Source organism: Capra hircus, chromosome 25 (genome assembly GCF_001704415.2).
Source record: "Capra hircus breed San Clemente chromosome 25, ASM170441v1, whole genome shotgun sequence".
NCBI classification, from domain to species: domain Eukaryota; kingdom Metazoa; phylum Chordata; class Mammalia; order Artiodactyla; family Bovidae; genus Capra; species Capra hircus.
This window is the reverse complement of record NC_030832.1, coordinates 324,733-351,340: the sequence shown is the minus strand read 5'-3', so window position 1 is coordinate 351,340 and position 26,608 is coordinate 324,733. Positions and strand designations below refer to the sequence as shown.

The 26,608-nt window shown below is 51.8% G+C and overlaps 2 protein-coding genes across 2 annotated transcripts in view; both read right to left on the bottom strand.

The window, feature by feature from the left end:
- Nucleotides 1-7,162, bottom strand: part of RAB11FIP3 (RAB11 family interacting protein 3) — a 58,240-nt gene extending 51,078 nt beyond the window's left edge. The window contains exon 1 of the mRNA XM_018040630.1: nt 6,721-7,162. Within this exon, the coding sequence (XP_017896119.1) occupies nt 6,721-7,047 (327 nt within the window). The 5' untranslated portion in view covers nt 7,048-7,162. The remainder of the gene's footprint in view (nt 1-6,720) is intronic.
- Nucleotides 17,191-25,467, bottom strand: DECR2 (2,4-dienoyl-CoA reductase 2, peroxisomal). Its single transcript, XM_018040919.1, has 9 exons — nt 25,248-25,467; nt 24,033-24,101; nt 23,650-23,701; nt 22,943-23,078; nt 20,050-20,174; nt 19,888-19,981; nt 19,632-19,736; nt 18,972-19,186; nt 17,191-18,099 (listed from the first exon to the last, which is right to left on the bottom strand). Exons 1-8 carry the CDS (start codon nt 25,325-25,327, stop codon nt 18,972-18,974), a joined length of 876 nt encoding a protein of 291 aa, XP_017896408.1. The 5' UTR covers nt 25,328-25,467; the 3' UTR covers nt 17,191-18,099.

Genomic DNA, 26,608 nt, shown 5'->3' with positions numbered 1-26,608 from the left:
GCTGTACAGAATAAATTAACATAACACTGTAAACTATACTTCAATAAATGTTTTTCAATTTCAATAAATCATAAAATTTTTAAAATAAACTATATATGATTAATCCGTTCACTGGCAAGAAGCTTAATCTAAACAAGATTTATAAACGTCCCTGGATTTCTAGTGACAGTGAGAAAAATACCGTAGGTGCTGCAGGTACTAAGCCACTGTTCTGCTTACTGACCCAGTGATTTACAGCAGTAAACGACTTTACAGTTCTGAGCAATGCCTCTGGTCCCAACAAATAAACCACTGCGAATAGGCTCAGCCAACAGGTGCCACCACATCATTCGTAACTGGAGTCTTCGGTTTTAACCTGGTTAAACTTGTTTAAAGAAAAGTCAGAATAAAGTGCGTGAAATAAAAAAGAACAATGAATCATGAAAGCCCCTGACAGCAACATCACTGGTGAGTTCCCCACACTGTGGAGCCCTCGCTCCGAACAGGGACGTGAATGGGCAAGCGCGCTCTGGCTACAGCAGGACTATTTATTTACCTGTGGGGACTGAAGACTCTAAAGCTTTTTGTCCAAGTTTTTTAAAAACTTATCTAACAGAAGAAAAAGCAAAGTACATCATTTAACAAACTAGAATGACAAGAGTTGTATATCCTTAAATCCTTCTGAAGACATGGGCCATTAGAAAAATAGCTGAGATTTCAAGAAAAGAGCTAAAAAATACCTGCAATTTTAGAAATCCCAAGTGATCAACATACAGACAGTGTGCAAAAGGGCTTAAAATAACGCAGAGTGACAGTGCTTCCGGTGTTTACAGCTGGTATCACTAAAATGCCATTGGCCCTCTGGTTTGTCTGGTATTTAGAGCATCCATCCGGGACACCTTGCCCACAATATGTCCCTGCAGGAAGCAGGCTACTCCAGGCCTGCTGCAGCCAGGACAGGTGACCGATGGGCACAAACAGGACACTGGCTTATCGTTAGAGCTGGGTTTGAAACAGAGAAAAATACGCCACCTCGAGATTGTAACCAGAGTAATATTAGTACCAACTTTTCAAAAACAAGTTATTACACATTTAGACAAAGAAACAAAACTGTACCTGCTGAAGAAATTTCTTTTCCTCCCTAACCATGATATGGAACCAATCGATGTATATGGGGTCGACTAGTCTCAAACTTCCAAACTAACAACGCAATCAGTGCAGGTCTTTTCCCAGGAAGTTCCTGGTTACTCACATCACATGTTGATGTAAGCTCAGTGCCAATCCTCAAGATCATAGGCGTGTTCCAATATGTATTTCTCCAAATATCAGCAAAAATTAACAATGCATCTTCAATAAGCAACTGAACATGTTCAATGTCTCACAAAGTTTTTAAGCTTACTAGAAAATCTGGGTTTGTTTAGATGTATTTTGTTTATGGATCTAAAATCTTGACAGAGTCAAAGTAAACAGGCAAATATTTTGTCTTTAGGGTTTATTTACATTTTTATTTCTAAATATGAGAATGAATTTCTTTAATAGATTCTTTTCTACACTGTTTGAATTTATGGTACGGGTACAGGCACTACTTTTCAAAATAACTAAAATAAGTAACAACAGAAAAGTTGGCCAATACTTCAAATAAAACCACCCCACTTCCCAACACACACTCACACAATGAAAAAATAATTTTTAATATTTCCTTAAAGACTTTTTTCTCATGGACAGCTTTTACAGTTAAAATCATGGTATACATACAATCAATTTATATACGACTATTCATTTATATCAGAAGGTGATAACCTAGGCTGTGGAGACTTTGCAGTTATCATAAAAGTACTTCTAAGGGCCACCTAACAGTCTTCAGTGGGTATCCAAATCTTCTGTCTGATATTTCAATTAATGTTTGGACCCTGAATCCAGAATTTAAATAAAGTAAGTGTTTGAAAAGGAAGCAACCCGTAACTTGGTGCCCTTTACAACCTGGTCAGTGTAGTCCACATGGAATTTAATTCTTCCTACATGTAAGAGCCTGCACTGGGAAAACACCACACATGATTCTGAATCTCCTGGGGACAAGTTAAGCTTCCATTAAAGCATAGCTGGCCCTCCGTATCAGTGTGTTCCACAGCCACGGGTTCAACCAACTGAGGATCAAAAACCGTCAGCGGGGGAAAAGAAATCCAGAAACTTCCAAAAACCAAAACATGGATTTGCCACCTGCCATCAACTATGGGGTCGCACACAGTCGGACACAACTGAAGCGACTTAGCAGCAGCAGCATCAACTATTTACATAGCATTCACATTGTATTCACAACTATTTATGCAGCATTTACACTGAATTAAATATTATAAGTAAAGCAGAGATGATTTAAAGTACCTGGGAGGAAAAAAATTAAAAAACAAACAAAAAATTAACAAAAAGAACACTGTAAGTCAACTATACTTCAATAAAAAATTATAAAACAAAAAAATAACAAAGTATATGGGAGGATGTGTATAGGTTATATGCAAATAACACATCATTATATACAAGGGACTAGAAGCATCTGTGGATTTTGATATCCACATGGGGGAGTCCTGGATCCAATCCCACCCCACCCCCCATACTGAGGACAAACGTATATATCTGAGATCTTCAATTTTAAAAACCAGGTCAAAAGGCAGGTTCGGAACAACAGACATGGAATACACCATTTTTGGACAATGAAGCATCATTACATATATTTTGATTATATATTAAATACTTAAGGAGTTATCTCTGGATGGTGGGATTATAGGTGATTCCTATTTTTATATTTTGCTTATTGGTCTTATTTAGTTTCATATTTGTAAATAATGAACATCTATAAAAAAATAATTTAGCTTCTCCCCACCAGGATCTCAGTTGTGTACTTCTATACAATTACGTGTGTATGTATGCGTGCACACAAAACAGTCTGGAAGAAAATGCACTAAAATGCCAATGGTGTTTTTCTCAGGCTAGTGGGATTGGTCATTTTTTGGTTTGGATTTTATATCACTTTGTATTTTCCAGTTTTTAGAAACAATAAGCCTGTGTTACTTTTGTAACATAAAAAATTTTAAGACCCTAACAAAATTGCCTGTTATCCAAGCACAGAAAGGAACATCATCTGCTTTTTAGCAATTCCTCCAACACACAGAGCCAGATACACACACACCCTCAGCTCCCACGTGCACCTGCTCATGCACACACGCTCATTCTCACACGCACGCAAATCCAAGCCCAGGACTGGAAAGGACAGCGCAACAACTGAGAGGTGTGCCAAACGCCCTCAGGGAGCTCCAAGCCCACCGGTGGAGGCTGAAGAGGATCGCGCAGCGGGCAACGCCCGCGTGGCCACCGCCTCCGGCAGCCTCCTCGCCGAGGAGCACAGGCAGGGCCCACCAGGTCACTGAGGCGCGCTCCTGCTCCCGCGTGCGGAGCTCTCTGGAAAGGACCCCAGACTGTTTAAATGCCCAAGTGAGTGCTAGCCTGTGAAAATGACCTTTACTATTGTAATGAATTTCTTTGAAAGATAACACTGAAAGAAACCAATCGTTTCTCACAGTGCTCTTATTTTACAGAACAGTTGGTTTTACAGTTTCTTCTTTATGATAAGTTGGTGATAACTACAAAAGCATCTGTCCTTCACCATGAAAGGGTCATGTCCACGAGGCATCTTCAGAGATGCTCGAGGCCTTAAAGATAAGCTCTTGCAACTTGACAACCAGTGCCTGGGCACATGTGACTATAAATTCCTGGTCAAGAACACACAACCAGAAAGCGCCGCTGTAGTTCTTTCTCCTTTCGATTCCTGCCAACACTGTATCATATTACACCACACCTGATCTATCACCAGATGAGGTAATGAGAGCCAAATACACCATGACACTGCTAACGAGAGAGCGATACAAAAGCCATCTGTATTATAAATGGGAACTACTTCTATTAAAAATTCAGACAATCCACTTAAATAATTCAAAACGCTTCCTTCATAAACAGATTACATAAAAGATACTGCAAGTGCTACCTTTGACAGTTTGACAATAATCAAGTTGCTATCATCAAGGACAGTAACGTGACCAGCCTAAGCGTCTCATGCGCTCCGTATTTTGAAATCTCAAGGTAGAAAGTACAAATACTTATGGTCTTTATTGCTGTGTGTTCCTACAGTTTAAAAAAATTATGTTTTAAAAAGAATTATCTTCTAGAGATATACACGGAAATATTTATGAGTGACATGATATGTCAGGTATGTGCTTCAAAAGTAATCTGGGGGTGGGGAACAGGGAGTTTACAAGTGAACCAGGACTTCGGAAACTGAGTGACAGCTTGGGGGCAGGTAGAGGGTTTCACCAGACTTCTCTCTATTCTTAGCTATGTCCAAGACTTTCCATTTTTGAAAATTAAAAATACTGATCAAGGTAGAATTCTTCACTTTTCTCTAAAATACTTCACTAGCAAAGAATATTTCTTCTCTTTGCCGTATTCTAACACCAGACTTGGAAAAGGAAGTCTGAGTCATAATAAAGGCTAGCAAAGCTTCAGTTCAGTTCAGTCGCTAAGTCGTGTCCGACTCTTTGCCATACACACAAAAACCAGCCTTTCACTAACGTGTTAATTATCTGCTCCTAAACAAGAGCTGCCCTCCACCACCCCAGGAAGTCCATCCAAGTCCGGTACTCAGATCACATCCAACTCTGCTTCTTCCCCAGCAGTCCTGGGAGCAGACGGAGGGGGCGATGCCACAGCAGACCTCCCTCACTAGCCCACTCCCACCAAGTCCTGAGTCATCTTGAATTCACCCCCAAACTGAAGACTCCACCAGGAGCTCCCAGAACAAAGAATGTCGACTCAGTTCTACTCTGAATAATATTTAGAAAAAACTCAGCCCCAAATAGCAACCTAAAGTTTTTCCCACTGTGATCAGTAAGAATGTCACAACAAAAGGTGGTTCCCAAATGAAAATGATTTTATGATAGTCAATAAGATGAAACTTTGTGGGATTAAAGTTTAGAGCCACCAAACCTAAGAACTTGGGAGCCATCTAAATGTCATGAGCGGAAGACTTAGTCCCTGTTTCAACACTGACAATATGTGAGGCCTTGGAAAGTCACTTAGCTTTTATGGGCCTCCAGTTTCTCACCCATGGGATGAATCTCTTCCACGTATGACCACCTCAGAGAAAAGCTGATGACCCACGGAAAACACAAATGAGCTTCATATAAGCTATAAAGCACTGCATCAAAGTCAGAGTACGGTGAAGAAGGACAAATGTGCCGATTCCCTAACATGCTGGATGGGTATGATGAGGAAGCGTATGTTTGGAGAGAAGACACATCGTTCTAGTGAAAAACAACTGAGGATGCCCAAGGTGCTCTCCAGCTGGGGGGCAACAAAGAAAAGCATCAAAACCCCTGAACCACTGATCACAACCCATGCGAACCATACAAGACACTGTCCAGCGATCACAATCCAGGCTAATCTCTCTCATTAGACTTACAGAGGGTCTAATGGACACGTCTCTCTCTCTGCCCATTAGCCTAAGAGATGGGAGACCTGTCCTGGGCAATGTCTTCAAACCAGAGCTACATACAAGCGTCACACTGACCAAGAGGTCAACATTCAGGATACCCATATGGACACGTCCAGAATGAAAACCCAACAAGGAGCCCTGACGCAGGATGACCCAGTTCTTTACATGACTGCTCAGTGGACACCATGGATACTCAAGGGGCAGAGAGATCCTTATAGACGTTCTTAATGTTCTGCGGAACCCTGCATACCAGGGAGTCCATTCTACCTCTTGGCTGAAGCACGCATGTGTACCTCACACGTACCTGAACGCCCACTTCACAAGTATTCACATGTGTGAAAAGTCGACTAAACACAAACACGAGCACATCAGCCTTTTGGAATGTCTCATCACTGAACAATGCATTTAAAAGAACACCTGTCACCTGTGTGGTGTCTATCTGGGTCAACAGCAGGACACACACAGCCACGCTGTTGTCTCCACCTGAACTTTCGTAAGTGCTGAGATGGGGGAAGGCCTGGACCTTGAAGCTCACCTTCTCCCAGAGCAGCGCAGCCCTGGGAGTGGCTCGGGACCCTCTGCCTGTGCATTCCGTCACCTGCCCAGCACCTCAACCTGTCCTACAAGAGTGGAGGTGGACTTGATGGACTTCTGTGGAGTCTGTATTCACCGCAGTGCTCTAGGGTTCATCCCTCTCCCTTGGCACAGAAGGTAAGAAAGTGAACATTTTTAGCCTTCACTGTCTCCCAAACAAGGAACCTACCTAGAATACAAGTCAACCATAGATGGTGAAGTAACTGTGCTCAAAATAGATTATTAATATGATCTTAAGCATGCAAGTGCAGCCTAGCCTTTGCAGACAGGAGTGAATTACTTCAGCCAAACCGATCTTGGGCTCTCAGTTGGGAGACCTGCTGGCACCTGTGCATCCGGGGGGCACTTCTATGCAGCAGACAGGGGACATGTCCCCAGGCCAGGAGCTACCCTCAATTTAGGAAAGATCCAGTTGTGTGGCTTGGGATGGCAGGGAAAGAAACTGACTCCAGAGAATAAAACCTCTTTAAAGGGGGAAGACGTGCTTCAGCGAATTCAGCTAGAGGTGAGGGCAAAAGCGGTGAATTCTTTAGAAGAGAAGCGGGACCCCTGGCCTCCACTGCACTCCACGACCAACGCGCGAGCCCGGCCCTCACGCGGCGAGTTACCTGCTCCGCTCCGTAGACGGTGGCGAACTGGACGAAGTCCTCGATGCGCACGAAGCCGTCCCCATCCCCGTCTAGGGCATCGAACACGGCTCGGAGGCGGGGGCTGTCCTCCGGACACCCCGCAGGCTCGCTCGTTAGGGGGTGAGTCTGGCTAAAGTCAGAAGGCCCGTTCGGGTCCTCGGGACCCAGCTCCAGGGCCGGATCGCCCACCTCGGGCGCCGCGAAGGAGGGGAAGAAGTCGACCTCGCCCCTCAGGTGATGGCTGCGGCTGAAGTCCTGCGCGCGGACGGACGCGCTATGCGCGGGACCGTCACCCTCTGGCTCCATCGTCCAGGAAAAGAGCGGGCCGAGCTCCGGCAGGGCCAGGTCAGGGTCGGAGTCGGGGTCGGGGTCGGGGTCGGGGTCCCCGCCCGCGCGCTGCGGCCGCCGCTCCCATCCCGGAGATCGCCCGGCATCCACGCCGGCCGCGGGGTCCTGCGGGCCGAGCCCCGGGCCCCGGGCGGGGGCGGACGCCGCGCCGGGCCCGCCAGGCTCCGGGTCGGGGCCCGGGCCGCCCGCGGGGGAGGCCGGCCGGCCCGGCTCCATCTTCATGGGCGCGCCCCCGGCCGCGGCGCGGGCCCCCGAGGCCAGTGGTGCTGCGGGCGGCAGACAAAGGCGCTCAGGGCGCGGCGGCGGGCGCGGGCATCCCCGCGGCGGCGCGGGCGGGCGCGCGCGGGGCGCCCGGGCTGCTCCGGCTGGCTCTCGGGCCCTGCTCCACCCTTGCCCATCTTCGCGCCGCGCCTCAGCTGTCCTCGGCCCGGCGGCGCGGCGGGCGCGGGCCCATGGCGGCGGCGGGCAGCCGAGGGAGGTCGAGGGGCAGGGCGGGACGGGACTCTGAGGCGCAGGACTCTGTGGAGGGGACCCTGAGGAGAAGAGCCCCGAGGACGCGAAAGAAGAGGATGACGCCGAGGAGGCGACTGAGGTACCGGAGCGCACGCCGCCGCCCTCGCCCCGCCCTTCACCGGCCTGACGTCAGCACGTCGCGCCGCCGGCTGGCCCCGCCCCTCGCCGGCCAGGTATAAAGGCAGACTCCGGCGCCGCAAGGAGGCCAGTGTCGCTTACCCTCGGGTGGGGACCCGGAGGCGGGCGTGCTTGGAGGCTGCGGACCCGGGCGTGACGTCACCGACCCACGCACGGGGCGGATAGACTGAGTGCTGCCGGCGTAAAGCGCCCCCACAACACGCAATGAACGCGATCCTGAAGGGGCGGGGGACGTGCACGTGGCACCTCCAGCAGACTCCTGCTGCGCGGAGACACCCGCCTGAGTATGGAAGGGCCTTGGAAACGCGGTCCATCCCTAGTGACCGAAGGAACGCGTGGCCAAACACTGAGACCGTTTTTAAAATCTGTGACAAGTGTTTTTCCCCCCCACAGCCTATCCAGTGTTCGTCGCCAGTGTACTGCCAGGCTTCCCAAGCGCTGCGGCAGTCTTTGACAACTGACATCTGTTTCTCTAGATGTCACTGTCATCAGTGGGGACACAGGGAGCCAGACAGCAACACAGGCACCTTGCAGCGGGGACAAAAGTGGAGACATGCAGATGGGAGCCCGTAAGCTGCCAGGCCCCAGGCAAGGTGCATGTAGCATTACAGGCTCCATTTAGAGCCCGTAATAAGATGCGGGAGAACGCACTGCCCCGGCTGTGTTCATAAGCAGCTTTGGTGAGAACCAAAGGAGGCTGAGCCTGCTTCCAGGCGTACTGTGAGGAGCGCTGTGTTGGTTAACCGAGTCATCTACCATGATAAAGTCCCAAGGCATGTGGCCCCAGTGTTTGTGAGGCTGGCATTGGGAAAAGAAGGGTGAAGGAATACCCCCAACCCAAAAACTATATTCTCAGTTTCTTATAAGAGCTCTGTGCTTTCATGAGGAAGATATTGCACTCAAAGGAAAAAAAAAAATCACCTCCAGGAACTTCCCTGTCGGTCCAGTGGTTAAAAATCCACCTGCCAATGCAGGGGACACAAGTTCAATCCCTGGTTCAAGAACTAAAATCACTCATGCCACGGAGCAGCTAAGCTCCTGTGCCGTGACTACAGAGCCCAGTGCTCTGGAGCCCATTAACCGCAATTACTGAGTCCTGGAGCCACAGCTCCTGAAGCCCACCCTCCCTAGCTGCTGCTGCTGCTGCTAAGTCACTTCAGTCATGCCCGACTCGGTGCGACCCCATGGACTGCAGCCTACCAGGCTCCTCTGTCCATGGGATTTTCCGGGCAGGAGTACTGGAATGGGTTGCCATTGCCTTCTCTGACCCTCCCTAGAGCCCGTACTCTGAAACAAGAGAAGCCAAGGCAATGAGAACCCCAGGCACCGCAACTAGAGAGTAGCCCCGGCTCACCACAGCTGGAGATAGCCTACATGCAACAACGCAGAGTCCATGCATTGCAATAGAACTCAGCACAGCCAGGAAAAAAAAAAAATCTCCAGTTTTCAAAAGAATCTGAAATTGGACTGATGCCTTTGGCCAGATACAGCTTTTAAAGGTAGTTATAGTGATGTGTCAACTTTTCTAAATAAGGATGTTAACATGGGGGAGGTGAAACCAAATGAAGCAAGGGCTGCACCCCCAAGGAAACAGCTCTCTTGCTGCTGTGCCAGTTCCTGAAAAATCTGCATGCCTTGGCTGGCCAATGTACCCAAACAGAAGCCCAGCATGGAGAACATACACCTTCCTGCTTGGACCACTTCAAGAGACTGTCCCTGAAACATTAAAGGTGACAAGTGCCTGGTCAGTCATTTGGACCTCCAGCATCCACGTAGACATTTTCCATCTCTAACATTCAAGATGAACCAGCTGGAAGGAAGCACCCCTGCTGCCGTTTTTACCTGCTCCCCCATGCCCACCCCAAGCACATTTTAATTTAGCCGTGTAACAGGTATACAGACGAGGAAGGGAGAGGGTGGGGTAGGTGCAGCTCACATCTGTTGGCATTTAGGTCTGAGTGACTGTCTGTGAAAACCTCCCTCTATGAGTCCTTCTTTTTGAAAGGTACCTGGGATAAACACTTATCTTTTGGAACTCTCAAGCAAATGGGTCTCCTTAATCCCTCGTTGCTGGTGACCTTTGACCTATGGAGAAAGATGGGAAAAAGAAGACCAGCAGGGTGACTCAGCAGATTCCTAGCATGGAACTGTTGACAGGGGAGCAAAGGGAAAGCAGGTCAGGAAGCCTCAGAAGAAGAATGCACAGGTCTCCCCTGGGGAAGGGCCTCTCCACTGCCTGGGTGAGAGCTGGCCACTGACAGCAAGGGGGTAGGGGGATGACAGGCAAGGCTAAATCTGATCACAAATATTCTCTTATTTAATGCACATCTCAAAAAAAAAAAAAAACGAGGAAACACAAAAATTTACAGTGGACAGTACATATGTTTCCCCCATTTTTGCTAGTCTGATAAACTTAAAATGGCATCTCATCTTGTCTTATTTGAATTTAGCTGAATGCTAGCATGGTGGAGCATTTCTTGCTATGTTTAGTGACCAACTGCTGCTGCTGCTAAGTCGCTTCAGTCGTGTCCCACTCTGTGCGACCCCATAGATGGCAGCCCACCAGGCTCCGCCGTCCCTGGGATTCTCCAGGCAAGAACACTGGAGTGGGCTGCCATTTCCTCCTCCAATGTATGAAAGTGAAAAGTGAAAGTGAAGTCGCTCAGTCGTGTCCGACTCTTAGCGACCCCACGGACTGCAGCCTACCAGGCTCCTCCGTCCATGGGATTTTCCAGCTAAGAGTATTGGAGTGGGGTGCCATTGCCTTCTCTGACTGACCAACTAGGGTCTGTGAACTGCCCACTTGTAGCACTTGCCTGTTTTTTGGGGGGGTTCTCTTTTTCTTTAGGGAAATCTCTCATCAGTTTTTGATACTGCAAATATCTTCTCCCTGCTTGTGACTCCTTTGTGATCTCTGTTGGAGAAGATTAGACATAAATCTTTAATTTTTAGTAGTCAAATCCATTATTTTTATCCTTGATGACTTTGCTAATAATAAAGAAAAGATTGACTTTTCTATAGCTGGTGCCAGTTGTCTGTACAGAAACCTTACAACTAGATCCCAAAGTGACATCAGATACAAAAAATAATTAGAGAAATCAAAGACATAAAAGTGGAAAGTGAGGGAATCACCGGGCAGTCCAGTGGTCAAGACTTACCTCTGCCAAGGGTGCAGGTTTGAACCCTGGTCGGGGAACTAATATCCTGCTAGTCACAAGGTGTGGTCAGAAAAAATAAAAAATAAAAACTTTAAAAGCTTTAGAACACTTTGAAAAATATCTTTACTATCTTGGAGCAGGAACGTTTCTTACGTAAGAGTGAAAACTACAAACAAAGAGAATGATTTGAAGTTAAATACATTAAACTTTAAACTTTCCAAAAGTAAAGGAACACAAATCAGATTGAGCAGGGCTGGGGGAAAGGGAAATTAGTTGGAGTGAAGGAACTGTTTCATACCTTGATTCTAATACCTTGGTTCTATAACTGAAAGTGTTTGTCAAAATTCACAGAACTGTACACTACAAAGAATGAATTTTACTGTATGTAAAGTATGCTGCTGCTGCTGCTAAGTAGCTTCAGTCGTGTCCGACTCTGTGCGACCCCATAGACAGCAGCCCATCAGGCTCCCCCGTCCCTGGATTCTCCAGGCAAGAACACTGGAGTGGGGTGCCATTGCCTTCTCCAATGCATGAAGGTGAAAAGTGAAAGTGAAATCGCTCAGTCGTGTCCAACTGTTAGCGACCCCATGGACTGCATACCTTAGTAAAAATTAATTTTAAAAGCTTCGCTTTCTGTTTGACGCAAGACACGTCATAGATTGGTGTCTTAGTCTGCTCATGATGCTATGACCAAATGCCATATACTGAGTGGTTAAAAAACACATTTAGTTTTCACAATTCTACAGTCTGGGAAGTCTGAGATCACGATGCCAGTGTTACCCTAAAACAATTAAAAAGCTGGCTGTTTTACCAGCAAAATGGGTTTATTCTGAAGCAGCGAAGATTTATAATTGGAGACATGCAAATACCGCTTTTATAGAGGAGAAGGGGGGGTTTGGAAGAGGCTGTTGTAAACAAAGTGTCCATTGGAGGAAATTGGGAGTTGAGAGTGCAGCTGCTTTTCTCTGGCTGAGCTGTGACAAGCTCTCATTGGCTGGACTGTTCTGAACGAAGAGAAATTATTGCTTCCTGCTGCTGGGTAGTATAACTGCTGCTGCTGCTGCTAAGTTGCTTCAGTCGTGTCCAACTCTGTGTGACCCCATAGACGGCAGTCCATCAGGCTCCCCTGTCCCTGGGATTCTCCAGACAAGAACACTGGAGTGGGTTGCCATTTCCTTCTCCAATGCATGAAAGTGAAGAGTGAAAGTGAAGTCACTCAGTCGTGTCCGACTCTTAGCGACCCCATGGACTGCAGCCCACCAGGCTCCTCCGTCCATGGGATTTTCCAGGCAAGAGTACTGGAGTGGGGTGCCACTGCCTTCTCCGGGGTAGTATAACAGTGGCAGATATTGGGATCTGTGCTGTTGAGTAGTATGTGCCTGAAAGCGCCCCCTTCTGGCAGCCTGGCTCTATTTTCATGGAGCTCCCAAGTTTAGGAGGAGGGATCCCAAGGTCAAGGGGAAGCATCTAAGCTGGCCAGGGGTGACCCCAGTGCCCCAGGGAGGCCTGGGAGTGGCCCTGGTGATGCCAGCAGGAGAGGGCAGAGGTCTGTTCCAGAGGAAGAAGGGACCTGCTGCAGACCCGTGATGGGGTCACAGCAAGGAGGACCAGGGCCACCAAACAGCCTGCCCCCCGGCACCCCCGGAAAGGGTTCTAAATTCAGCTGTGGCCCACGCTTCTGCCGCCTGTCCCACCTTCTCCCGCAGAAGAGGCTGGACTCGCCCTTCCGGCCTGAGCCACCATCCTGGCTGGGTAATCTGGGGTGAGGGGCAGAGAGAGGCAAGGGGCTTTCCAGGCTGGAGGAGGGGCTTTGCAGGCACCCGGCGTGTTTGTCCTCTTACTTGTGGTTCAAGGACGTGGACGGTCTGAGCTCACCAAACTCTGCTTGTCACTTGTGCGCAATCTGTCAAATGCTGATTATACCTCAATCAAGCTGCAAACAAAAACTGCTGGCCAGATATTTTCAATCTGATTTTCAGATTGAAAATGTTGATATTTTCAATGTTGGTATTGAAAACGACATAAGTATTTTGCATGGGGTAAGCACATCTAGAGCAGGGTCGACTTAGATCTGGATCACATCCACCCTCCACGGCTCCTGCAGCCGGGGGCGCAGTCCACACTTGTGTTTACTGATATTTATTCAGGGGGGAAGGGTTTTTTCTCACTTTCAAATTTAGTAAAGTACATTTCTTAGAGTAAAAATAGACCATGAGTTTGAAAGTCGCAATTTAACTCCTCCTGAGGCAGCCGAGGTTTGGATGCTTTCCTTATCTTAACGTCTCACTCTGCAGTTCCTGGGACGACAGGCATCTCCAGTCCTCGTGGTGCCCACATCCACACCCTCCGAGCCTCCCCTGCAGCCAGGATCCCAACCCGGGGAGGGGCGCCGAGGACCCGACTCAGAGGTTTGTACGCAGATCCAGGACTTCCTGTTTTAGCCTCAGGTCATGGTTTCCAGAGGTGAAGATCTGATTCTTACCACTCTCCTCCCTTGGGGTAAAAATTGTCCAAATTACACAGGATGGTGGAAGAGTTACAAGTTAACTCTGTAGATTTCTGACATTCCTTATTCCTTCTTCAGCAGACTTCTGTCAGTACTGTCTTTGGCAAGATGCTCTGATGTACACATGCAATGAGGTGCCCCCCCAGATACTCCAAAATTTGGAGATAAAGTTGTCCTCTGGGACTTCAATTAATGAACTCCATGCCCTGTCCATAGGGTCGCAAAGAGTCGGACACAACTGAAGCAACTTATCACATACTGATAACATGTCACCTAGGAAATGATGCAAGTCAATCAGTAAATAAGTGACTTAAGAGTTTGAAAAGCCTCTGTTTGCTGACAGAGTAAAGTAGGTCTGATCCCAGAGACCTGAACCAGAATGCAATGGTAAATATGAAATCCAGGGAAGAAGCTGGTTCCCCAAGACACCTAGGACAGAAGAGTCGAGTCGGATGGAAAGGTGAGCAGGGAGCCTCTGCCGTCTCCGGCTGGGTCTCGGGTTTTGCCAGCAAGGGGACCCAAGGCTCATGCAGTCACGCACACACACGCACACACTCAGCACACTGGTCTGCACATTGGTCTCTAGTGACTGTGTCCGATGTGAGTCAGGACCCACGTGGGATGCCTGCTCACATGCATTTTCTAGAAGTGCTAGGAGCTGCCAGGTTCATATAATGCAATCAACCCTTGTGTGTGTGTGAGTGTGTGTGTGTCTGTGTGTGTGTGTTAGTTGCTCAATCATGTCTGACTCTTTTCAACCCCATGGACTGTAGCCCGCCAGGCTTCTCTGTCCATGGAATTCTCCAGGCAAGAATACTGCAGTGGAAAAAAAACAAATATTGCAGTGGGTAGTCATTCCCTTCTCCAGGGGATCTTCCCGACCCAGGGATCGAACCCGGGTCTCCTATATTGCAGGCGGATTCTTTACCAGCTGAGCCCCAAGGGAAGCCTGAAATCAACCCTTGGCCTCCTTTATTGAGCAAGAGCCAGACCCTGACCCGAACTGGGACCCGTGTCTGGCCAAAGGAACGCTGGCTCTCTCTGCAGGGGGTTGGGTCACAGCTTGCACACAAGGAGCCTGATGAAGAGCAGACGGGCAGCGAGGGGAGGGGGGGTTCACAGGGAAGGTGGAGGTGGGAGAAGGAAGACCCCAATCCCCAGCTTCATCCCCAAGCTCTAGAGCATCCCCCACCCCCGGGAGTCTGGGAAGGGCCCAGGATCTCCCCCTCCTTCCCCTCTAGCATCCAGCAGAGACTGGCCCAAGTGCCCAGAGGGAAATGCCCGAGGGAGCCCACACCCTCTCTGCAGCCTGAGAAGTCCCCACCCCAGAGGGCCCCTTGGCCCTGCCCAAGAGGACACAGCTGCCCGGCTGCAGCATGACTGGGCCTCAGGGCTGAGCCTGGGGCGAGCAGGATGCCTGCCTGGACACGCAGCCCCAAGTGAGGGCTTGACCACTGCAAGGTGAGCTGGGTCTGACCACACAAGAACCCTGCCCAGGGCTCAGTGTCTCCCCCTTCATCACTCAGCCAGGCCACGTCTCTGGCTGAGAGGAAATTCAGGAGGGCTAGTCGTGCTCACGCTGGCCCCCAGCCAGGGCGCCGGGCAAAGGGCTGTGTGCACAGTGGGCGGACCACGTCCAGTGAGGTCAGCCTCAGCCTCTCAAGTCTCCTCCTGCATCAGGTAGCCTGGCCCCGGCCGGTCCCACAGGGCCCTCTGGGCCACGAGAGACCAGTGGGGAGGACGCCACCCAGGGACCCAGAGCCAGCACTGCACAGCCTCCAGTCCTTTCGAGGTGACCCAAGACAAAACATAGGCAAGCCAGTGCAGTACCAGGTTACCACGGCAACAGGAGGAGTGCGTTGGGAAACTCCCCAAGACTATGCTTATTTAAGGCAATTTTGAGGTTCACTGTGCAATGCCTTGGGAACACCCAGCATGACTCCACACAAGGGTGAACAAATTGGGGTCATTCATATATTCACTCAACGGAGTGTGCAGCGTGGAGCAGGGCCTGGAAGGCTGAACCCTGCCAGTGGGCAGCCTCTGCCGTGGCTTGAAGTTTTTATGTACGATACAGGCTCACCCCATAGCAGGTGGAGTCGGAGTGGGTGGGGCCTATAAACCAGCTTCCACAGCTGAGATTCATGCATGAAAAATGAGCCTTCGTTTCAGTGAACCTTTCTAAGAGAATTTTAGAGATTGTTAAAGAAGGGGACAGTCTAGTTCTTGGCCAGCTGCCACCGAGTTCAAGTGCCACTGCTGGGTCCCGTGTCGGCCGGTCACCATGTGCACCTGGCCCTCCTGGCCAGCCCGTCCAGAGCCCAGCTAGCAAGCGACAGGTGCCAGGCATGCCTGTGACCGAGCGCCCCACAGCCATCCTGGACCTGCGGGAAGACAGCAGGGGCTGGCAGGCTAACCGAACAGCGAGGTCGATTTCTTTATCTTTTCAAGTGGGCTTTTTTTTTTAAGTTATTTAGCAGTTTGTTTATTTCTGGCTGCGCTGGGTCTTCATTGCTGCATGTGGGCTTTCTCTAGTTGCGATGTGCAGGCTTCTCTGTGTGGTGGCCTCTCTTGTTGCAGAGCGCGGGCCCTAGGGTGACCCAGCTTCAGCAGTTGCAGCACATGGGGCTTGTGCCCGCCAGTGTGTGGGATCTTCCCCGGCCAGGGACTGAACCTGTGTTCCTGCACTGGCACGTGGATTCTTAACCACTGGATCCCAGGACAGTCTGCGAGGCCAATTTCTTACAGGTGAGCTGACAACCACATGCAGATGATGAAGACTGGGGGACAGACCTCACGGTGTGTGCAACTGTGCTGAACAACTTTGGGTCCACTGGATGGGGCCCATGGACACCTAGGTGGCTCGTCACCTGGTATTTCTGGAAGAGAGTCGCATTGATTCAGTACCTGGAGGACCTGCCCTCAGCAGTGGCAGCACAGGAAAGGGCAAGTCCCTCACCCTCTGCCCTGGACCGTCGAGCCCCTGATGCTTGGTCCTTCGGGCTCAGACTGAATCACACCATCTGCTTTCCCAGGGCTCCAGCTCGCAGTCGGCAGATCATGGGACTTCTCAGCCCCCACAGTCACATGAGCCAGTCCCTATAATAAGTCTCCTCCTGTGGATCTATATATATCCCGCTGGCTGCCTTTCTCTGGAGAACCCTGACTAGCAGTAATGAGAGGCTCATTCTCACTCTTGGAACCCGCCTGCCACTCTCGTCCTCCAGGAGCTGAGCCGCCGCGCCCCAGGCCCTCGGATATGGCTGGCGGGACAGCCTCCCTGGGCCTTCTCCATCTCCTCGGGGACAGCAGACCCCAACTCTCAGGCACAAGGGGTCTGTGGCTGCCTCTCCCCAGCACCTGCCTTCCCGCCATGGCAAGCGCCCACTTGCCTTGCTGGTGGACCTCCTGGCCTTGGTTTAAGTGGCAAGCAAGACCCCTCTGCTCACTGGGTTCCCTGCCCCTGCACTGCGAGGGTAGGAAGGAACTCAGGTGGGCGCGGGTGCCCAGGGCAGAGGGCTCAAGCCCAGAGTGAGTGGCAGCACCAGGACCAGCCTTGGAGGACACCCCTCCCAACCGGGAGCCAACAGCCTCCCCTTGCTCCTAGGCTTCCTTCATCTATGGGCGGGGGGCGGGGGGGTGCATGTCAGGCATTAGGCAAAGTGTTTTGTAAACTCTTCACAGGAAAAAGACAAAAAGGAGACACACTGCTGCCTCTCAATGCCCAGCTCACCAGTCCGGGTGTCCTCCTTCTCCTTCTAGAAGTATCGTGAAGTCCACTGAATATATAATTTTATAGTAAGACGTTTATTTTTTCAGGAAATGCATTTTCTGGCAAAACTCTAGAACCTGTGCCTATGCAAATGGATGATATGGGAGGCGGTGTGGAGGAGGGCAGTTAGCCACCTGTCCAGCCAGAGGGCAGACCAACAACTCTAAGGGCGCTGAAGTTTTTAACAGCACAGAAAACAAGCCCAGGATCCAAGTGGCCCCCTTAGGGCTTGGCCTGAATGTGTGCCACTGGGGAACAATTGAGTCCAGAGATCCCCCTCCCCCTGGGCCTGAGGGAGGGTGACAATGGGGCCAGGCCTCCTGGAGGGTCCAGAGAGTGAGCCTCTGACGACCAAGGACTAAGTCCTCTCCAGGGCAGGTGGGAGCACCCCAACCTGCGCCGGCAGAGGTCCTGTCTGCAGCCCACGCACCCGGGGGGAGAGGACGCAGGACGCAGGCCTGGGGGCTGCGCTCAGACACACTCCTCCAGCCTTCCTGGTCTGGCATTTCTGTCAAGCCAAGTTCTCAAAGTGGGAGAGCAGAAGACGGCCTGAAACACCTTCTTTTCTCCACTCAGGCCGCGGGAGCCACCTGGAGGCACCCCCTGGACACAGGCAGGAGAGAAAGACCAGCCTGGGTGGGGGCTGGGCAGGCAGGGCAGCGCTGGCGCTGGGTTGGGCTGGGGCGGGGCCTGGCCAGGTGCTGGAGCACAGGCCGCCTGGTCACTGCCCCTGCTTCCCTGCGCACAGACAGGGCCCTGGGGAGGGCGTGTGGGCGCAGCACCGCTCCTAGAGGAAGGTCTCTCTTCAGACGCCCGGCTGGGACTGCTGGGTCTGGTGCTCAGGCTGGGCAGGTGGGAGGGTGGCAGGTCTGCGGTCCGAGAGTGGGCTGTGGACCAGTCCCCTGCAGCGCACTGTCCACTGCCTGTCAGAAGCATCAGCAGACACCAGGTCACTGGGGCACCGAGGGACGCCAGGCTGGCCCCCTACAAGCCCTGGGGGAGTAAGTGGCAGGCTGGGCGACAGCAGGCCACCAGACCTGTGTGTCTCCTGAAGTGGACACGGTGGCCCCCCGCCTCCTCCCTGCCCTCCCCCAGTGCTCTCTACCCCAGCGACTGGGGGGCCTGCCCAGCACCCACGCCCTCCTGCCGCTTGAGGCCTTGCTGTCTCCTCCCCTGCTCCCACCCCTCACCCTGCTCTGTGTGTCTGGAGGACTGAGAACACATCTCATTGTTCAGATGCTAAGTCACGTCCAACTCTGCGACCCCATGGACTGCCGCACTCTAGGCTCCTCTGTCCTTCACTGTCTCCTGGAGTTTGCTCAGACTCCTGTCTGCTGACTGTGTCTGCCAGCCACCACACCAGAGAGCCGACTAGCGTCACTTCTCCCACACGCAGGCCCACCCGAGACCAGGAGTCCCTCTGGAAGCCGGTGCCCACCACAGCTTCGTGGGGAGACCGAACACTGTGAGCCCTGGGTGTTCTTTCACCACGACCACCTCCGACAGGACAGGAGCCAGTCTAAGTCCTGTCTCTACCTTGTGATGGGGACCCAGGAGGCGGGGGCTGGGCCCTCCCAGCACCCCCACCATGCCCTGTGTGCCCACAAGACCATCCGGCCCTCGCCCCACAAGTGGAGCCAGGGAGCCCAGGGTGCCCGAGAGCACATCTAGAAATACACATGAGCGACTGAGGGGCAAGGCGTCAGGCCCAGCACAGTGACCCCTGGCCACAGGTGGGTGTCTAGGAAGGGGGCCAAGGACACGGATGACCGCGACGGTGGGAACGGGGCGTCACCTAAAGCTTAGCGGAGGGTGAGAAATCTGCCAGCGACTGGACATCATTAGGGAACGTTAGCCAGGCCCCCCCGTCAACCACCAGCAGGGCCCCCGTCACGAAGGACGCCAGCGGGCTGGCCAGGAAGAGGGCACTGTGGGCGATTTCCGTCTTGTTCCCCAGCCTCTGCAGGGGGCTGGCCAGGACCTTCGCCCTCAGGCCAGCCTGCGGGGCACCTGGGAGGGAGGAAGAGGTTCAGGCAAGTCCCAGGACCCGGGGGCCACCACCTTCCTCTGCCAGCCTCCCCTGAGCCACATCCGGTAACGCTGGGGACGCCGGCAGCGTTGTCCTGGGCTGGGCCCAGTAACCCCACTGTGGAGCCAGCACAAGGCCTGTCCCTGCTCGCGGCCAAGGCTCTGGAGGCTTCAGCGGGGCCCTTTGCGTGCGGCTCACGAGGCCAGCAGCTCCTGAGCTCTAGCTCTAGGGGCAGCTGCCCAAGTCCTGCCCCTAGCCCAGTGCAGGGCTGCGCGAACTGTCCCCAGGCTGGGGATGGACTCTGCCCACCCGGGGAGCCATGAGGCTTGTCTCTGACCCCAGGCCTATCCCAGCCAGGTGGGAGGAGCGCCCCTGGAGGTACTGTGGGGCCTGTGCCCGGGGGAGCACCCGCTGGGCTAGCCTTACCCAGACGCCGCAACCCCTCAGTGCCACTGATGGGGCCAGGGGCAAGGCTGTTGACGCGGATGTTCTGGGGGCCCCACTCCACAGCCAGGTGCCGCGTCATCGCATCTGCAGGGGAGGCAGGCTATGTGAGGGAGAAGCAGGGCTGCCCGGCCTTCAGGGTGTCCCGGACGTGCTGGGGGCACAGCTTCACTGGGACACTGCCGGCCTCTGGGGACGGGGAGGAACCCAGGCGGGCAGACCAGGGGAGCGCCTGTACCCACGGCCGCCTTGGCAGAGCCTGCATGCACTTGGAGCACCTGCCCCCGGGCGCCCAGGGTTGCAGTGATGTTCACGATCACCCCTCCATGGTCCTGCAACACACAAGGGAGGCAGTGAGCACGCGGCCAGGACCGGGAGGCCCCAGCTTCAGAACACTCACCCGGAAGAACTTCTCGTAGAGCACACGAGACACGTTGAAGGTGCCCAAGGTGTCGATGTCCATCACAGTCTTGAAGGCGTTGGAGGACAAGGCGCTGGCCGGGCACAGGAAGTTCCCAGCTGCACCTGCAGGCGGAAGGAGACAGCGGTCAAAGCATCTGCATCCTCAGGGTGGTCCCGGCCAGCCAGGGAGGGAACCTCAGCTTTTGGACAAACTCTTGAATGAGGGGCAGAGCAGGTGTTATGGGTTGGATCGCGTGCTTCAAAAAGATACACTCTTCAGTGTATCCCAACACCTGATGCCTGTCACGGCTTGAGTGTCCAGTCGTGTCCAACTCTTTGTAATCCCACCAGGCTTCTCTGTCCGTTCGATTCCCCAGGCAAGAACACTGGAGCAGGTTGCCATTTCCTTCTCCAGGAGACCTTCCCAACCCAGAGATCGAAACCACATCTCCTGTGTCTCCTGAGTCGGTAAGCAGGTTCTTTAGCCACTGCACCAACTGCAAAGCCCAGTGCAAGTAAACTTAACTTTATGTGGAAACATGGTCTTTGCAGATGTCATCAAGATAAGGTGAGATGCAAACATTTCTTCATTCCACTAGAGAAAACTGTGACGATCAGAAACTTTCAGTGAAAAAAAAAACGATGTAAGAGGAACACATCCTTCAGATGACCAAACAGTGTAAAATACTGCAGGGTTTTGACCAAGGGTTGGAATATAAGAAGGTGGACTCAATTTCAGTGTTGCTCTAATTAGCATGTGAATCAAAATCTTGGAGCCAAAGAAAAGGAAATCCAGTCATAGCACAAAGCTTGGTGGTTTATTGAATAACAGTTAAATAATCATAATGTAAATGCTGTTCATGGTTTTCATCTTTTTAAGAGAATGCTTAATTACGGTTACAGAGTTGAATGCCAGTATCATCAGCCTTGATGGCGTAAAAGTGCAATTTACAAGGCAGGATGGCAAGGCAGGTGCCTGGAAAAGTAATGGTGTCTTTTAAAGTGGGAAGTCGATAGGTAGAGTCTGTTGTCGATGGGGGAAGAGGTCATTTTATTTTACTTAAAGAGTAATGATAAAGTTGCTAAAATATAACCATATAAAAGAGAGAAGAAGGGAGAACAGCACGAGGTCAACAAGAAATGCCTAAAGGAGACAGTTAGGGTGGAATGTCTCAGAAAGGAAAACGGATACATTATCATGTGTTTATAAATACAGGGTCCAGAGGTTTTTAGGTTCTAGACAGTCTGGAGACGCATGAGGCGTCTGCATATTCTTTTCTAATCAAGGAAGCAAAATTGAGGCAATTATGAGCCACAGAAAAAATAAAAGTTTTCAGAAACTACACTGCATTAACTCAACTGTGAATAATGTTAGTCATCATATAAAGTCAGTCATATTTATGTAAACACTGAATACAAATAATAACAAATTATTAGATAACCCTAGGAGAATTGGAAAGGAGTGTATATGTAATGGAGAATACATCAAGATCTGATACAGAAATGTCAGTTTTAAAAAAAAGCAGTATAACTTGTCACTTAGAAAGAAGTACAGTCACAAATAGCTGAAGAGTTAAAATTGGTAGTCTCTGGTGAATGAAAATCAGGAAGAGATTCAGGAAAATCAGGCAGAGAAAAAGTGGAGAATTGCTGTTTTTTTACTACTGGTCTAACAGTAACAGTGTTTTTTTTCTTAACCCTGTGTGTATGTGTGTATCAGACAAACCTCTGTTAAAATACAAACTAATTTTGTGGTCCAGACGAACCCAACAGTCTGCCTAAATCCCTGTTTCTTCAAACCTATTACATGAGAGTAAACATATCCAATGGATAGATCAGTCTGAGAGTTAAAAATAAGCCTGCCTTAGTGCTTGATATATACACAATAAAAGTATTTGTTTTTACAGAAAAAAAATAAAAAGATAAGATGAGATGATACTGAATAGGGTGGCCTAAACCCAAGGACTGCTGTCCTTAACGGGGACACAGCCGTGCACAGGGAGACGGAGCAGAGGCTGGAGGAATGCAGCCAGGAGCCGACGGATGCCAGGCAGCAGCCCCAGGAGCCACAGGCCGGGCCCCGGATAGACTCTCCCGAGCCTCCTGTGGGAACGTGGCCCACCACACCTCGCTCTCGCATCTCTGGCCTCCAAACTGTGAGAGAATGCGATCCTGCTGTTTGAAGCTGCCCAGCTGATGACTTTATCAGGGGCAGGAAAATAATACACTAATTGGGGGGGGGGTTTTAAAGTAATTTTTACTAGAGTATTTTGTCACGCTGTAAAGTTTTAAAGGAAATTCCAGCAGAAATGAACCTGAATGTAAAGCAGAGACTACAGTTAACAGTCGTAACAAATGCAAGGCATTCATAGTAGACACTATGTGTTTGTGTGTGGCAGGAGTGTGGTATGAGCAGTTGTTTATACTATCTGCTCAATTAGTCTGTGAATCTAAAACTACTAAAACAGGGGCTTTCCTGGTGGTCCAGTGATTAAGGATCCACCTTGCAACACAGGGGACGCAGGTTCAATCCCTAGTCCCACAGGCCTCGGGGCAACTAAGCCTTCAAGCTGCAACTACTGAGCTTGAGCACCACCATCAAGACCTGACACAGTCAAATAAATAAGTATTGAAAAGTAAAACTATACTAAAACAATAATGTGTCTTCCCTTTTCCTTAACAGGGAGCTTCAGGACAAGAGAGTGACCCTTCTCTGTGATTCAGCCTAGTTCTCGGGGCATCCTCCTGAGCCACGGCTGCATGGACCCAGGAGGGGCACAGCTGGGCTGAGACAGTGGCCTGGAGCCAGGACAGTTCCAGGGCTTCCAAACAGGAAGGTCTGGTATTGCAGACCCGTCAGAAGCCCCCAGTCATGCTCAACAGGGACTCACAGTTGATGAGAATGTCGATCTTCCCGAACTCCTTCAGGGCCTGCTCTACAGCTGCCGTGATGGCCAGGGGAGCTCGGACGTCCAGAGACAGAGGGAGGCATCTCTGGCTGGTGGCAGCGGCCAGCTTCCTGGCAGCCTAGAAGCCAGACAGGAAGAGAGGTGGACAGCAGCCTGCTGGCCTCGCCTGGAGGCACAGCCCTTCAGGATCTAACGAGGATGATGAGCCAGGTTCTGCCAGGGAGCTGGGTTCTGCAGCTGAAACCCACCCTGGGGAGGCACAGCTGCCAAGCGGCCCTCTCCAGGGCCACAACCCCTGGTGGACACTAAGACATCCTGTACCCTCTCCCCTCTCATCACCCTCCAGGCCACTGGTCACAGGTCAACAGCAGCTCCAGCTCATGTCCAGTCCCTGTGCTGAGACCAGCTATGGCAGGGGAAATATGTTCCCCTCTCAAGAACCTGCTGAGCCCAGAGATCTCTGCTGGGGCCACAGTACCACCCAACAGAAGGGTCGCTTCACAGGACCCGATAATTAGATTCCGTAAAAACACGAGAGTATCCCTGGGGACCACTTCCATTGAAGCTCCATATTTGGGAGACAGGTTGGTTTTGGTGTGATCACCCTCTGGACCTCAGGACCTTCCAGGCCTAGGCTCCTGGCCCCCAAAGTCACCCATGGACAGCTACGCATAGGAGAGCCCCCTCACCATCGATACTCTGGGAAGACTTCTGCTGGCGATGACTGTGTGGCAGCCGTGCCTGCAAAGCCAGAGAGCAGGAGTGAGGGCAGCAGGGCGCAAGGGACACACTCAGCAGGGCTCCTGCCCAGCAATCTAAGGGGCCCCCTCCCCCAAGGGTCTCTCGGGCTTAAACATCAGCCTGGGGCTGAAGGCACAGCTGGCAGAGGATCCAGGGGCCTATGTGGGGCTGAGTGACTCTGGCAGGACCCCTTTCAAATGTTCTCTGACGGACCTGGAACTAGAGGGGTTCCCACCACTGACCGGCATTTTGCCCAGGATCCCAGGCCCCCTCCCAAGGAGGAGGGGACAGCAAGATGGGGCATGGAGCACTCAAAGCAATGCTCACTTACCGCATGAAAATCTCAGCAATCCGGAACCCAATTCCAGAGCCACCACCTGTGATGAAAGCCACCTTGTCCCTGAGAGAAAAAACAGACTCTTTACAGAGGCCCCTGTTCAGACTTCCTTGATGGTCCACTGGCTGGGACTCCACGCTCCCAATGCAGGGGGCACAGGAGCCACCCCTGGTCAGGAAACTAGACCCCGTATGCCACAACTAAGATCCAGTGCAGCTAAATAAATAAATTCTAAATAAACAAAAAATAAAAAGAGTAAGGGACTGCTGTTGAATGGGGATAGGGGAGGTGCTCTTCCACGGATTCTCTGCCCTGGGCACTTGGGTCAAATTCGAGAAACGCCACTTTTGAAGGCCTGCATTCCTCAGCTTTCTGAATCTTTGGGAAGAATGATTTCAACCTAGAAGTCTCTATGCAGAAAGCTATCAATTAATGAGAAATGTTTTCAAAACATAAGCCTTCCTCCAGCCGCCCTCTAAATGGATAGGATAGCAGATTCCTGGAGAAAGAGAAACAAGCAGGCTTTTCTTGACATAAGAGAAGCCATTTGGGGCCTACGCCATCCTGTGATCTAAGCCTGGACACAGTGCTGTCCTCGACAGGTCTCAGAAGAATACAGAAACTAACAACTGTCATCAGGCAAGAGAAGTAACAATGGCCAAGATACGAATCATATACTGGTTGTAAAGTCTCCCAATTCTGTTTTGATGGTAAAGATCAGCCTGAAGTGCTCAATCACCTGACCAGCTGGAACCTCTGAGATGATGACAGTGACTTTTTCTGACACTCATGACTTTAACGAACTAACGATTGGACTTCGTCAACTACCCAAACCCCTTCTTAAGATGCTTGCACTCTTAGCTTAAAACCTCCCCAAATTTGCTGTTCGGAGAGACAGCTATGGGGAAAATCTTCAGTGTTCTCCTTACTTGCTGCTAGTAATAATTAATCCTTCCTCCTCCTGACCTTTGCTCTGTTTTTTGACACTCGTCCCCACCTCCCCATTGGTAAACAGGACATGCTCACGCAGGACAAAGATTGGAACACCAGTACTTGCATCGCTGGGATACCCGAACATCTGGACAGCCTGGACACCAGGCTTGGGGTCCTCACACTTCCCAGGAAAACCTCAGTCCCCCGCTGCGCGCACCGCAGGCGCCCCCGCCCCTTGCCCGGCTCCCTGGGGCGCCCCAGACGCGCGACGCTCACTGGAGCAAGTCCGGATGGAAGAGGTGGCGGTACTCCGGGAGACAGTCGTCCTCGCTGACGTCGGCTGGTGGTTGGGCCATGGCGCTCGGAGCGCGCCTGGGTGGCAAAAGCAGAGACCCGCCGGGATACCAGAACTCTAACCTCGGCTTCAAAGGACGGGAGGCTCTCTAGGACGCGGAAGCCCCGCCACTCGTCCCTCGCTCCTCCCAGGACGCCCCGCCCCTCGTCCCCTCGCTCCTCCCAGGACGCCCCGCCCCTCGGCCCTCGCTCCTCCCAGGACGCCCCGCCCCTCACAACCTCGCTCCTCCCAGGACGCCCCGCCCACCCCTGTCCTCACGCCTCCCAGAGTGCCCCGCCCCCACGACAGTCGCTACTCCCACGAAGCCCCGTCCACTCAGTCCTCAGTCTTCCCAGGAAGCTCCGCCCCCGCGACCCACACCATTCCCAGGATGCCCCCCCCCCACTCCCGCTTCCCTTCCCCAGCCTCTCCACGAACGTCCCGCCCTCAGGGCCCCGCGGCCTGCTGGGACTGGAAGTCAGTCTGCGCGCCGCGGCGGGCGCAAGCGCAGTGCAGCGGGCCGGTTCCCGTGGCGGAGGCGGGGTCAACGCGAATCAAAACTCAGCTTTTTGTACTCCTTTTCACAAGATTGGGCGTCAGTGCTGGATTGGGGGCCAGCCGGACACAGGGAACATTTGGTTCCCGAGCTGAGGTGGAGCTCACGGGCCGAGGCGGGGCCTCTCGGCTTCCCTCACCGCTTTGGGCCTTGCTGTGCATTTAAAACACTTCTTCGGACTCGCCTAGCATTTAAATATCTTCCCTTCCCGGGTGCTTCTCTACCCTGTTGCAAAGAGGGAAGGAGACTAGCGCCTAGGAAAATCACGGGAAACTAGGAAGGCCTTTTCCTCGCATGGCCAGCCCCAGGATCAGCTTCAAACATGACCCTTTCATGGCCAGTTAAAGGTTAGACCCTTCAACCGCGCCCTCAAGTGGAGGCACAGGGAGAAACCTGAGCGGGGAACCCAAGGCCAGCGTCTCAAAGACGTCATAAAGCAGGAAGAGGACCAGTCGGTCTCAGCAGGTGTAATGATATGCAGTATCCAATACTTGTGACAAGTGCCTAGGGACTGTGTGGCGTGATATGCAGTGTCAATGTGGCCACCAGCCTTTCTGCCTTCGGGGCGGCTTCAGCTCCCTGCCTACCCCTTCCTGCTACTGTTCACAACTGCCTAGGGCTCCTCCTTGAGGGATAGCACAAGCTCTGTGGCTCAACTTGGAGCTCCCAGGTTACAGGCTGGAGGCTTCTGGACCTCTGCCTATCTCATACATTCAACAAAGTTCTTGATCTCCTGGTATGTGAGAT